The sequence below is a fragment of the Nerophis ophidion genome, linkage group LG23 (genome assembly GCF_033978795.1).
Source record: "Nerophis ophidion isolate RoL-2023_Sa linkage group LG23, RoL_Noph_v1.0, whole genome shotgun sequence".
Taxonomy (NCBI): Eukaryota; Metazoa; Chordata; class Actinopteri; order Syngnathiformes; family Syngnathidae; genus Nerophis; species Nerophis ophidion.
In genome coordinates this window covers 8,001,419-8,015,985 of record NC_084633.1, presented here as the reverse complement: position 1 = coordinate 8,015,985, position 14,567 = coordinate 8,001,419, and the positions used below count along the sequence as shown (strand labels likewise).

The window sequence follows — 14,567 nt, the reverse complement described above, 5'->3', positions numbered from 1 at the left end:
AATGTGACATAACATAATGTTCTTCCACAGAAAGGTTTGGGAGGGTTTTCATCTGTTGTGACAGTGTTTTAATGACTTAGCTGGCAGGAACCTCTCAGTATGATCACATTCTAGTCACCCATGTAGAAGTTACAAACTGCCCCTTTAATGTTTTTTTTAAACCACACATGACAACCTTTACGTCATTCTTGTAATAGTTTATGTACAGTTATAGTAAATTCTGCCAATGCATAAATAACTGCACAACCACATGGTCAGGAAAATAATCTGTTACGGTTTTCCTGTTAACTAGTAAAAACTTTATTTTATTCATATGTTTTTGGTAAATTTGTCTTTGGGATTTAGTGAATTACTGTTAACAAGAAATTGGATTTTTTTTTTAACTCACATGAGCCACCTCTCCCTGTCCCTTCTCTGCTGTATTAGGCAGTGAAGCCCTTCTGCCCTCATTTGCTTAAGTAAAAAGCACCAAAAAAGGTGGTTATACATTTTAAACACTTCTCATGAAGGCAATTTGTTTTTCATTTAGTTAGAAAAACATTTATTTAAACTCAGTTTGCTTTTTAAAATGACATTTACATTAGTGTATGTGGTTTATAAGGCTTATACATAGAAATAAAAAATTATGTATTCTTCTTAATTTCTGGCAAAGTGGTTACTGGGTGCACAAATATGTTAATTTCATTAAAAACATCACAGGCAGGTGTGTGCAAAGGTGAAATCAATCATCCAATTGTGTGAGTGATGGAGAGTGTGGGAGGAGTCTGCAGCAATAAAAGGCTGATCATCCACCCTCCTCAAGAAAGGACTCCAGAATATTTGCCTTCTGAACTTCTTTTTCCCAAATCTTCTCTTTGTTTGCTCCATTTTCTTCCATGATGAGTTGGATGAAGTGTTGTGTGTTCCCCCTGGTGCTGCTGTGCATGTGGCAGCTGCAAGAAGGAGCACACGCCTGCAGTTGTCTTCTGACGCATCCACAGACGCAGTTTTGCCAATCAGATGTCGGTAAGTGAAATCCTGCAAGTTTTTAATAGTGTACCAATGATCTTACTGAACAGCCATATATGTTGCACTTGAGTGCAAAGTGTAGAACTTGCCACTTCTGATTGATATAATTTGATGTAGAAAAAAAAAAAATCCATTAATTCTAGTCTCAGAGACTAACTGGCTTATTTTGTCTTTTTAGTCATCAGGGCAAAGGTGGTTGCAAAAAAAGCTGGCGATGGTAAATTTAACAACGTCAAGTATGACATCAAACACATCACGGTGATTATAAAACATTCATACAATTCAATATTTATGCATGCATTATTTTATTTTGGTTATTTGGTTTTCCAGACTATCAAGGGCCCCAAAATCCCGTTTTATACCCTCTACACTGCATCCAACTCTGCAGCATGTGGTGTGACTCTGACTGAAGGTGTAGAATATTTGATCAAAGGTAAGCTTTGTATCCCTTTTCTGCTGGCTGTAATTTGAAAATAGTCACACTTAATTTATCGTAAAATGTAACAACTTGCTTTCCCAAAGTTGTTTACAAAGTGGTCGACTTGTACATGGGATGAATTATCTAGCCAGGGTGTCAGGCTTTTGTTTGTCACTTTTCCCGTTTCAGGGCAAATGAGGTCTGACGGGTCTCTGCACGTTTCATCCTGTAACTACCCTGTACCCTGGAAAAGCAGCCACAAGATCCTGGTGGAACGTTATCTGATGGGCTGTGATTGCAAAGTAAGCAAATATAATAGTCAAATATGTCATTGAATGAATGTAATCCTGATCTGCTTTATCCTCCAGATCACTCGATGTGACTCTGTCCCGTGTGGGATCAGCGGCCCAACTGAGTGCTTGTGGACGGACCAGCTGACGGACAACTCGGTCAAAGTGGAGCAGGACAAACAAAGTGCTTGCATCAAGAGAAGTGATGGTTCTTGTGCTTGGTACCAGGAGGCTGCCTCACCCAAAAAGTATTAATGGACATTAAAGACCCTAAACTGTAAATTGCAAATGCAGTTGCATTCTTTAAATTACAATCATGAGTTTGGCGCTTTTTGACTCCCAAGCACTTTGGTACTAAATTGTTTCAACAATAGAAAATAAACTGAAATGAGCTTCACTTTCTTATTGCCGACTTTGGTTTATCACATGTCTTCTAATATTGGGTTAAAACATTGTCTCTGTACTTTACAGCATTTTCAATGGAAACGGGAAAATTAAGTTCATTCTTGAAACTTGACAAATGTAATGGTCCAGAAAGTAAATATAAAATGATGATCTAACACCGCACTTGTCTCGTTGTTCTTGACCTGAAAATGTTTTGAGGTAAATTACCCCAAAATAGAACATTGGGTTTTGTGAGACCCTTTTCCTGTGATCGTGAGGTTTAACCTTGCCAGACAAATTTGGTTCCCTATTGACCTCACTACATCTCTTCCTCTGTTTGGTCCAACACAAATGCCACAGGAGGAAGTTTAACAGATGCTGCAGTTGAGCTTAAAGACAAATATGCTAATTTGGATGCTTAAATTACTTTTTACAGCACATTTTAGAACAGTCTCTTTTAGCTCCAATGTGGGTGGGTCCTCATCAGCCTCCTGACATCACCTACTGGAAGCAATTTTGTTGTGCTAGCATCTACATCCCAAATCTTATTGTGCAGAATTTGTTAAAACAACCTGGAGGGGAGAGTCGGAACCTGTGAAAAAATATTCTGTACATTTCCTGTTCAAGTTTATGACATTTGCTGCAAACTTTGCAGCCCATTCTTGGAGCAGATGGAGCTCAATAGGTAAGGCAAGTTAATGTATGGAGCACACTTTGTACACAAGGCAATTCAAAGTGCAAAATTAAATGTAGATACAATACTTCCAGTTGACATAATACAGTGGCGGACCGCGCGTTTCCCACCTAGGCCTTCAGTGATGTCCAACATCAATGATTACCTCTCAAAATACCATAATTTGGGACCATTGCTGGAGAAATACTATACAGAAACTCATTTATGCACTACTGAACATTGACAACGGTGTACAAAACAGGTTATTTCTGGCGTATTTAAAAATCACCAAACCCGAATCAGCAATTAAAACATCTTATGTGGTACTGTCAAAATGAAAATTGTGAAAAAATAAAGAAATTATACAACTTACAATTCGTAGAACCCATTCGATCTTCCGGTATTGACCGAAATCGTTTCACAAGATGTAGTTTCTCTTTAAATATCCCTCTTGAAAATGGCCTTGCAAATATGTTTTGTCTAATCCATAAAAGATGCAGACGAGGCGTGTTGGCTGCACACATACTAGATGTGGCAAAATTATTCTCTGCATTTGAAACAGAGGAAAAAAAATGGGGAGGATGGGTACGTAGTTAGAGATTAAACATTTGAAGGGGTACGGGATGGTAAAAAGTTTGGGAACGACTTCTTTAAACAAATTGCAGGGAGAGGGATCCAAGCATTTTTGTGGTGTAAACAAATGGCCAAATACAATTCATATTCGTTTTAGTCAAATGTAGTCTTTTTCCGCAAAGATCTTGGTTTATACATTTTGCCTAACAATTGTAAAAGTGATACATTTTTATCATTTAGATTTGTTTTAAATTCCGCTTTTTTAAAATTACATTTATATTAGTGTGTGTTACATTAATAGGCCTTTAGATACTGGCAGAAGCACAACGTGCTGTAGTTTTCTTAATCTGTTGCTGTGTGAGGAAAAATGTTTGTTTTTTTTTCTATAAAAAAACATTACAGACAGGTGTGTGCAAAGGTGAAATCAATCATCCAATTGTGCAGTAATGGGGAGTGCGGGAGGAGTCTGCAGAAATAAATGGCTCCTCTTCCACCCTTAAGTAAGGACACCAGAATATTTGCCTGCTGAGTTTAGTTGACCTAACCTCTTAGCTCCATTTTCTTCCATGATGAGTTGGATGAAGTGTTGTGTGTTCCCCTGGTGCTGCTGTACATGTGGCAGCTGCAAGAAGGAGCCCACGCCTGCACTTGTCTTCTGACGCATCCACAGACTTCATTTTGCCAATCGGATGTCGGTAAGTGAAATCCTACAAAAGTGTGCTACAGTCATTAACTGTGTTGCAAAAAAGATCAATTACAATAATACATAATGTTGGATATAGAGAACAAACAAACCATTTATTTATTGAGTCAAAAATATTAAAGCTTGATGGTTTGATAAAATTGCAATCAGCTAAAATGATGTACAAAGCAAATTATAGCCTGCTACCAAAGAATGTACCAAAAATCTTCTCAACTAAAAAGGAGAAATATAACCTTAGAGCAGGGGCGCTCACACTTTTTCTGCAGGCGAGCTACTTTTCAATTGACCAAGTCGAGGAGATCTACCTCATTCCTATTTATATTTATTTATTTATGAAAGAGACATTTTTGTTAACAAGTTAATGGTGTTTAATGATAATACAAGCATGTTTAACACACATAGATTCCTTTCTTTCATGAAGACAAGAATATAAGTTGGTGTATTTGATTCTGATGACTTGCATTGATTGGAATTAGACAGTGGTGCTGATAACGTCCGCATTTTCAAATGGAGGAAAAAAAAAAGTCCTCCTTTCTGTCCAATACCACATGAAAGTGGTTGGATTTGGCATCTCATTTGTCCAACTTGCATACTCGTTTTTAAACACTTTGTTATGAGAGTAGCATATGTGTGTGGCCCTTTAATGTCTGGCAGCAGGTGAGTGACGTCATTGAGTGTGCGGGTGGGCAAGCAAGTGAGAAAGTGGTCGCTGAGGGCGGGGGAGAAATACATCGGCATCAAACTCCGTAGCTTGCTAGCTTGTGCACGCTAGCTTTCTGTGACTCTTATTTTGTTAGCACAGGCAGGATGAAACAGGTCTTTTATGGTGAAGACAGGAACTGTGCTGTCGGTCTTTAGAGTTTTGACAGTAGGTACGGAGTCTCTAGAAATAAAATGTGTTTCTCTGCGTCCGCCCTGTTTGGGATTTTCTTTCTTAAATATGACCTCGCAGCAGCCAGCGTCATCTCACAAGATCCTCGGGTGCCGAGAATGTCAAACAACTGACGAAAGTGAAGTCTTGGTATGATTGATGATTGCTCAGTTTTATGTCTATTTTTTAATGCCTGGCTTGAGATCGACTGACACACCCTCCGAGATCGACCAGTCGATCGCGATCGACGTAATGCCCACCCCTGCCTTAGAGGAAAATCTAATATGAAACATTTGAATGCACGTACAACACTTAAAACCTTTAGCATATCAGTATGTGGAATTGAATTATGAAATGGATTAAGTAAATAAATTAAACATTGTACTGATATGACTTAAGAGGATGTTCAAATTAATAGTGCTTACAAAGTACAAAGAAGAAGAATTATGAGAAACACTTTCAACCTTATTGAAAATAAGATATTCTTCATCTCAGTATTTTGGTAATGACTGAATTAATGAATTACATGTTACAGAACTGTTGTATTACTCATTCACAGATGTCATTTTGATATTTTGCTGTAAGAGTCAGTAGATGAATGTATATATTTGTGGGCGCTCTGACGTGGGGAAAGGGGTAGGATTAAATAAGCTTTGCTTCTTCCTACTCCTTTTCGGACATAATGCGATCTAAGGTGATATGAAACTGTGTGATGAATTGTGTTGTAAATGTGCTCATGTTCGAAATAAACTATGAAAAGAAAAGAAAAAGAATGTAGACAGGGTAACTACTAATAAAGTCTTGATAATATATAAAAACATATATATTTTTTAATATATATATTATTGTTTTGCTTAAGAGATTATCCTGGCTCTGAATTTGTTCATTGCTGTTTTTGTGTGTTACAGGCCTCGCACTGAGTAGCCTGGTCCCAGTGTTCGGAATGGTGTGTCCTGTTCAGAGGTGGGTAGAGTAGTCAGAAATTGTACTCAAGTAAGAGTACTGTTACTTTAGATATTTATTACTCAAGTAAAAGTAAGGAGTAGTCACCCAAATTATGAATTGAGTAAAAGTAAAAAGTATGTTGTGAAAAAACTACTCAAGTACTGAGTAACTGATGAGTAACCTGATTACGGCAACAAGTAATGCACAAAAACATAAAAATAGCAATGAGCAAATTCAGAGCCAGGAATATCTCTTGAGCAACTAAAACAATAATATATATTAAATAATAGTACATTAAAATAAAATTTAAAAAATGGCACATTGAGCCACACTAACTTAACAGCACCATAGGCTCAATAGGCATTCATTGATTTGATTGATTGATTAAAACTTGTGTGTATATATATATATATATATATATATATATATATACAGTATGTAATTTATATTTATTTATTTTGCCGTTTTTGTTCACATGTTGAAGGTGTTTTAATGAATATACATGCATGTTTAACATATAGATTCCTATATTTCATGAAGACAAGAATATAAGTTGGTGTATTACCTGATTCTGATGACTTGCATTGATTGGAATCAGACGTCCACGTTTTCAAATGGAGGAGAAAAAAAAGTTCCTCTTTTCTGTCTAATACCACATGAAAGTCGTTGGTTTTTGGCATCTCATCTGTCCAGCTTCCATATTCGTTTTTATACACTTTACAAGAAATACATTGGCGACAAACTCCGTAGCTTGCTCGCTTGTTAGTGCTGGCTTTCGGAGACTCTTATTTTGTTAGCGCAGGCGCGATGGAGCGGCACTTTTATTGTGAAGACAGGAACTGTGCGATCAGTCTTTAGGCTTTTGACGGGAAGTACCGTTGAAAATAAAAAGTGTCTTTTTTCCTTTACACTTTTGATTGATTGATTGATTGAAACTTTTATTATTAGATTGCACAGTACAGTACATATTCCGTACATTTGACCACTAAATGGTAACACCCCAATACGTTTTTCAACTTGTTTAAGTTGGGTCATGTGACCGCCTGGCTCTGTTTGATTGGTCCAACGTCACCAGTGACTGCATGTGATTGGTGAAACGCAGGCATGCGTAGATTCTACTTTGAAGCTCTGTCATTAACCAAAACAAACATTAATAGATTGATTAAAAAAAGTAGCGAGTAACAAGCTGAATGTAGATAAATGGAACGGAGTAAAAGTAGCGTTTCTTCTCTATAAATATACTCAAGTAAAAGTAAAGTATGTTGCATAAAAACTACTCGTAGAAGTACAATTTCTCCCAAAAAATACTCAAGTAAATGTAACGGAGTAAATGTAGCGCGTTACTACCCACCTCTGGTAAAGAGTAAGTGTTTTGTTTCACTATCATTGTGGTTTAGTGTAACCGGTTCTCAAGCCGAGTGGTTAAAGCAACTATCTTCCAATTAAAGGGTAGGGAGTTCATCGGTCAGGTCCATCCATCGGTAACTTGGAGAGCTCCAGTCACAGTTTTATATCATAGTTAACCGTGAATGGTTCGCAATTAAATATGTCATTGGGGCCTGAAATCTCACTTTCAGTGGGCCAAGGATAGCTAAGTAGTGGAATCAGCTACCTTCCAATCAAAGGGTTCAAATCCCAGTCATGACCGTCCATAACTAGGAAAGCTCCAGCCGGATGAGGTAGTATTTTATATCATAGATTACCAAGACAGGTTCGCAATTAAATATGTCATTGGGGCCCGAAATTTGTCTGTATGAAGTACAAGGGTAGCTGAGTAGTTCAGGCAGCTATCTACAAATCAAAGGGGTCTGGGTTCAAATCCCACCCAGGTCCATTGGTAACTATGAAAGCTCCAGCGGCAAGAGTAAATATTTTATCTCATTGTTTACTGAGACTGATCCGCAAATAAATATGTCATTGGGGCCCGAAATCTATCCCTAAGACATCCAAGGATAGCTGAACGGTAAAGCAGCTAACTCCCAATCCAAGAGTGCAAGGATCAAATCCCTGCAGGTTCACTGGTAACTATGAAAACTCCAACAGCAAGTGTAAATGTTTTATATTATAGCTCACTGAGACAGGTTCGCGATTAAATATGTCATTGGGGCCCGAAATCTTATTTAAAGAAGACCAAGGATAGCTCAATGGTTAAAGCTGCTCACTCCCAATCAAAGGGCACTGGGTTCAAATCCCAGGCAAATTGATCGGTAACTAGGAAAGCTATTGTTTTGTATCATAGTCTACTGAGACAGGTTATCAATTAAATCTGTCATTGGGGCCCGAAATCTGTCCTTTAAGAAGACCATGAATAGCTGAATGGTTAAACAGCTAGCTCCCAATCAAAGGGTCCTGGGTTAAATCCCAGTTAGGTTGATCGGCTTGCCAAGCCAAAGAGAGGGAACGCCGGAAAATGTGGGGGTGCATCACCTCCCCCACATAAACTAAAGCTAAGTGGTAGCTGGTTAATTAACTTATAGTTAAAAAGGTAAGTATGGGTAATAATAATAATAAATAGTCTATAGTTCAAAAGTCTAAGGGTAATTTCGGGGGTTAGCTCCTCCTGTGTGCTGAGGCTAAAGTTGGTAAGTGTACCATCGGTAATTCATGGGTGGGAATAGGAACATGAATAATTAATCATTGTGAGTGTTGACCAATCAGCTCTCCTCGGTCTGACCAACAAATAGTCAATTAGTTAATAAAATAAATAAATAAATAAATACAACAAATTGGAATGATTGAAGAGAGAAAACATTCTAATTGGATAATGAAAAACAAAAGAAAAATAAATGGGTGGACGAATCCTCCTGACTAGCTGCAATTGAATAATAAAAAATATAAAAGATGAATAATTGGATTAAAAAAAGATAAAGCATAATTTTAATAAATGATATGCAATTAACTTTTCTTAATAGTGTTTTTAATATTATCCATCCTTTTTATTCATCCAATCTTTTTTTTTTCTTTTTCATTATCCAATTGAAATTTTTTCTCTCTTCAATTATTCCAATGTGTTGTACTTATTGGTACTTTTTTTTTTAATTAACTAATTGACTATTTGTTGGTCAGACCGAGGAGAGCTGATTGGTCAACACTCACAATGATTAATTATTCATGTTCCTATTCCCACCCATCCCAGCCAGGAATTACCAATGGTACACCTACCAACTTTAGACTCAGCACACAGGAGGAGCTAACCCCCGAGGTTACCCTTAGACTTTTAGACTATTTATTATTACCCATACTTACCTTTTTAACTATAAGTTAATTAACCAGCTACCACTTAGCATTACTTTGTGTGGGGGAGGTGATGCACCCCCACATTTTCCGGCGTTCCCTCTCTTTGGCTTGGCAAGCCGATCGACCTGACTGGGATTGAACCCAGAACCCTTTGATTGGGAGCTAGCTGTTTAACCATTCAGCTATTCTTGGTCTTCTTAAAGGACAGATTTCGGGCCCCAATGACAGATTTAATTGATAACCTGTCTCAGTAGACTATGATACAAAACAATAGCTTTCCTAGTTACCGATCAATTTGCCTGGGATTTGAACCCAGTGCCCTTTGATTGGGAGTGAGCAGCTTTAACCATTGAGCTATCCTTGGTCTTCTTTAAATAAGATTTCGGGCCCCAATGACATATTTAATCGCGAACCTGTCTCAGTGAGCTATAATATAAAACATTTACACTTGCTGTTGGAGTTTTCATAGTTACCAGTGAACCTGGCAGGGATTTGATCCTTGCACTCTTGGATTGTGAGCTAGCTACTGTAACCACTCAGCTATTCTTAGTCTTCTTAGAGGAAGATTTCGGGCCCCAATGACATATTTAATTGAGCACCTGTCTCACTACTGAAAAAGAAACAGAGTCCTTACTGAGATTTGAACCCAGTTCCCCTTGCTTGATGGTCATCAGTGTTAAACACTCAGCTGTCCTGGGTCTTATTAAACTGTGAATTCGGGGCCCTAATGACAAATGTAATCAAGGACTTCTTTCTCTCTCATTTTACCAAAACTAATGGAGAGGAAGTACTAGCAGACATTCCATGCAGTGTAGACCGACATTAATCCCACCCAGAGTTAAATTGCTCTCACTACTGATGTTTGGACAAGTGTAGCCTACCTTGACAATACATGCCACTACATTGGAGACTCGAATATGAAGTCAATCTCCCTTACCACCATCCCACTAGAGGAAAGACATTCAGCATCCAACATTGCAGAATGGTTGGAATAGGTAGTAGCCAGATTTGAAATTCTCCTAAGGAAAATTATTGCTATTGTGCAGGACAATGGTGCACTTTATTAAAAAAAAAAAAAAATACATTTTTGTAACACTTGCCTTGTTTTATTTGGCAAGTCGAAAGGACATGGTGCCAGTATGCTGTTTTTTTAAATAAAGTATTGGAAATGTTAGAAATTTAGTTTGTCTCTTTTATCCGATTATTAATCGATTAATCGAAGTATTAATCCACAGATTAATCGATTATCAAATTAATCGTTAGTTGCAGCCCCAATATATATGTGTGTATATATATATATATATATATATACATATATATATATATATATGTATATATATATATATATATATATATATATGTATATATATATATATATGTATATATATATATATATATGTATATATATATATATATATATATATATATATATATATGTATATATATATGTATATATATGTATATATATGTATATATATGTGTATATATATGTATATATATATATATATATATATATATATATATATATATATATATATATATATATATATATATATATATATATATATATATATATATATATATATATATATATGTGTGTGTGTGTGTGTGTGTGTGTGTGTGTGTGTGTGTGTGTGTGTGTGTGTGTATACAGAGGTGCGTAGAGTAGCCAGAAATTGTACTCAAGGAAGAGTACTGTTACTTTAGAGATTTATTACTCAAGTAAAAGTAAGGAGTAGTCATCCAAATATTTACTTGAGTAAAAGTAAAAAGTATGTTGTGAAAAAACTACTCAAGTACTGAGTTCTGTTCGTTTAATAATTACGGCAACAGATAATGCACAAAAAACATAAAAATAGCAATGAGCAAATTCAGAGCCAGGAATATCTCTTAAGCAACTAAAACAATAATATATATTAAATAATAATACATTAAAATAAAAAAATTAAGGCAAATTGAGCCACAATAACTTAACAGCACCATAGGCTCAGTAGGCATTTATTGATTGATTGAAACTTGTATTAGTAGATTGCACAGTACAGTACATATTCCCTACAATTGACCACTAAATGGTAACACCCCAATAAGTTTTTCAACGTTAATCAATTACTTAATAAATGACCAAGTCGAGGTGATCTACCTCATATATACATACACACACATATCATATATATATATATATATATATATATATATATATATATATATATATATATATATATATATATGTATGTATATATATATATGTATATATGTATATATATATATATATATATATGTATATATATATATGTATATATATATATGTATATATATATATATATATATATATATATATATGTCTTGATTGGATTATCCAGAGAATAGTGCTCGATACCGTGGTAGAGCGCAATATGTAGGTGTGGGAAAAATCACAAGACTACTTCATCTCTACAGAACTCTTTCATGAGGGGTTCCCTCAATCATCAGGAGATTTTAATGGAAGCATTCACATACAATGGTTTATATAGGGCACAGAGTGGGTGGGTACAAGCAGGCGTAGGGGCATGGTGATTGGCTCATGTGTTACCTAGGAGGTGTTTCCGTCTGTGGCGGCATGTTGAAATGATTTCACTGCGCTTGTTGAGGGATGATAGATCTGGATGATATATAATAAACAGTTTCTCTTTTAAGCATAGGTTGCATCTTTTATTACCACTGTTGTAAGGTGTGCTGGATGCAAGAATTTGCCATGTTATTGAATATTCAACATTATTGTCTTTGAGGTTCCAAATGTGTTTGCTGAGTTCTGTAGAATTCCGCAAAGTCTGGTTTCTAAAGGAGGCGTTGTGATTACTCCATCTTGTTTTTAACGCTCCTTCGGTTAATCCTACGTACGTGTCGGATGTGTTAATGTCCTTGCGTGTTACCTTTGCTTGGTAAACGACTGATGTCTGTAAGCACCCTCCGTTGATGGTGCTTACAGACATCAGAGTGTAAGCACAGTACAGTACATATTCTGCACAATTGACCACTAAATGGTAACACCCCAATAAGTTTTTCAACTTTTTTAGGTCGGATTCGACTTGTGACGGTCACGTGACCGCCTGGTTTTGTTTGATTGGTCCAACGTCACCAGTGACTGCATTTGATTGGTGAAACGCAGGCATGCGTAGTTCCTACTTTGAATGCGTGTCTGACAAAATCAAAACAAACAAAACGTGCATTAACAGATCGATTAAAAAAAAGTAGCGACTAACGAGCTGATTGTAGATAAATGGAGCGGAGTAAAAGTAGCGTTTCTTCTTTATAAATATACTCAAGTAAAAGTAAAGGTATGTTGCATAAAAACTACTCTTAGAAGTACAATTTATCCCAAAAGTTACTCAAGTAGATGTAACGGAGTAAATGTAGCGCGTTACTACCCACCTCTGGTCCTGTTGCATAAGAATAAAAAGAAGGCACGAAGTGCTTGATTGCGTTCTCATTGCAGGGTGTGGCCTGACTCTTTTATCAAACATTTCTTGATTTCTTTACTCTCATTTACATTTCTATTGTGCTTTTAATCACATACAAATGGTTTCGATAATGTAATTTCAATTCCACATTTGTTCATTCACATCGTTAAACAATTACATATTTACTTTTGAAATTATAAAACAAATCCACAAAAACATGGATGATTGATCGTTACATGTCCCAACACTTATGTTCTGACATAAGCATCAGGTAGCGGTACTGTTTTCTTATTTAAACAAGGATAGCAGGTCCATGCTATGTGTCATACTTGATCATTTCGCGATATTGCCATATTTTTGCTGAAAGGATTTAGTAGAGAACATCCACGATAAAGTTCGCAACTTTTGGTCGCTAACAGAAAAGCCCTGCTTTTACCGGAAGTCGCAGACGATAACGTCACATGTTTGATGGCTCCTCACATATTCACATAGTTTTTAATGGGAGCCTCCAACAAAAAGTGCTATTCGGACCGAGAAAACGACAATTTCCCCATTCATTTGAGCGAGGCTGAAAGATTCGTGTTTGAGGATATTGATAGCGACAGAGAAAAAAAAAAAAAACGCAATTGCATTGGGACGGATTCAGATGTTTTTAAACACATTTACTAGGATAATTCTGGGAAATCCCTTATCTTTCTATTGTGTTGCTAGTGTTTTATTGAGTTTAACAGTACCTGATAGTCGGAGGTGTGTGTCCACGGGTGTGTTGACGCCAGTGTCTCAGGGGAGTCGACGGCAGCTTTATGGACGGCGCAAGCTCAGCTGATCTCCGGTAAGAAGCTACTTTTTACCAGAATTTTCTCACCGAAACCTGCTGGTTGACATTCGGTCAGGATCCATGTTCGCTTGACCGCTGTGATCCATAGTAAAGTTTCACCTCCGGGAATTTTAAACAAGGAATCACCGTGTGTTTGTGTGGCTAAAGGCTAAAGCTTCCCAACTCCATCTTTCTACTTTGACTGCTCCAATATTAATTGAAAACATTGCAAAAGATTCAGCAACAAAGATCTCCAAAATACTGTGTAATTATGTGGTTAAAGCAGACGACTTTTAGCTGTGTGCGTGTGCGCAGCGCTCATATTTCCTGAAAGTCCGTGACGTCACGCGTACACGTCATCATTACGCGACGTTTTCAAGAAGAAACTCCCAGGAAATTTAAAATTGCAATTTAGTAAATTAAAAAGGCCGTATTGGCATGTGTTGCAATGTTAATTTCATCATTGATATATAAACTATCAGACTGCGTGATGGGTAATAGTGGGTTTCAGTAGGCCTTTAATAAATCTCTTCATTTTACATGTTTGCACTATATCCTGACATTGCCTCGTTTTAATATTGCTGCCTTCTTGAACGCTTTTTTCTATAGCGTCACTGTCATTATAACTCAATTACAATTACACATATTGTTACCTGACTGTACTTATAAAACTTCTCAACAATCAGAGTTTATCTTCAACAAGTCCACTGCCGCCGCCGTTCCCGCCCAACCACGCGCTCACACACAAAGGGAGACATCCCTTATTGAACGTTACAAATGTCATCACAAATACACATTTTTAAAAAACATACTTCGATATTTCTATATTCAGAAACGCTTATAATTGCTTGGAGACAAATGTGTTAATGTTATCACACTTTACCGACCTGTTTTATAGGAATAAAAAGAAGACACAAAGTGCTTTATTGGGTTCTCATCGCACCTCCAATTTCCCTCCTTTACTATACAAGTGCTCTCTCTGCTGGCGTGGCGGAATAACATGTCTGTGGCATTCAGCTTGGAACCTAACACTTTAAAGGCCTACTGAAACCCACTACTACCGACCATGCAGTCTGATAGTTTATATATCAATGATGAAATATTAACATTGCAACACATGCCAATACGACCTTTTTAGTTTACTAAATTGCAATTTTAAATTTCCCGCGAGTTTCTTGTTGAAAACGTCGCGGAATGATGACGCGTGACGT

General features: G+C 36.7%; 1 protein-coding gene across 1 annotated transcript; it reads left to right on the top strand.

Moving 5' to 3' along the window:
* Positions 1 to 808: 808 nt before the first annotated feature.
* LOC133541641 (metalloproteinase inhibitor 2-like) lies at positions 809 to 2,281 on the top strand. Its single transcript, XM_061885165.1, has 5 exons — positions 809 to 1,005; positions 1,187 to 1,266; positions 1,339 to 1,441; positions 1,616 to 1,728; positions 1,795 to 2,281. Exons 1-5 carry the CDS (start codon positions 876 to 878, stop codon positions 1,969 to 1,971), a joined length of 603 nt encoding a protein of 200 aa, XP_061741149.1. The 5' UTR covers positions 809 to 875; the 3' UTR covers positions 1,972 to 2,281.
* Positions 2,282 to 14,567: the final 12,286 nt, after the last annotated feature.

Coding starts and splice junctions, on each gene's coding strand:
- LOC133541641 (XM_061885165.1), top strand. CDS start 876: ATGATGAGTTGGATGAAGTGTTGTGTGTTCCCCCTGGTGCTGCTGTGC. Junction 1,006..1,186: donor GTTTTGCCAATCAGATGTCG/GTAAGTGAAATC, acceptor TTGTCTTTTTAG/TCATCAGGGCAAAGGTGGTT. Junction 1,267..1,338: donor ATGACATCAAACACATCACG/GTGATTATAAAA, acceptor TTGGTTTTCCAG/ACTATCAAGGGCCCCAAAAT.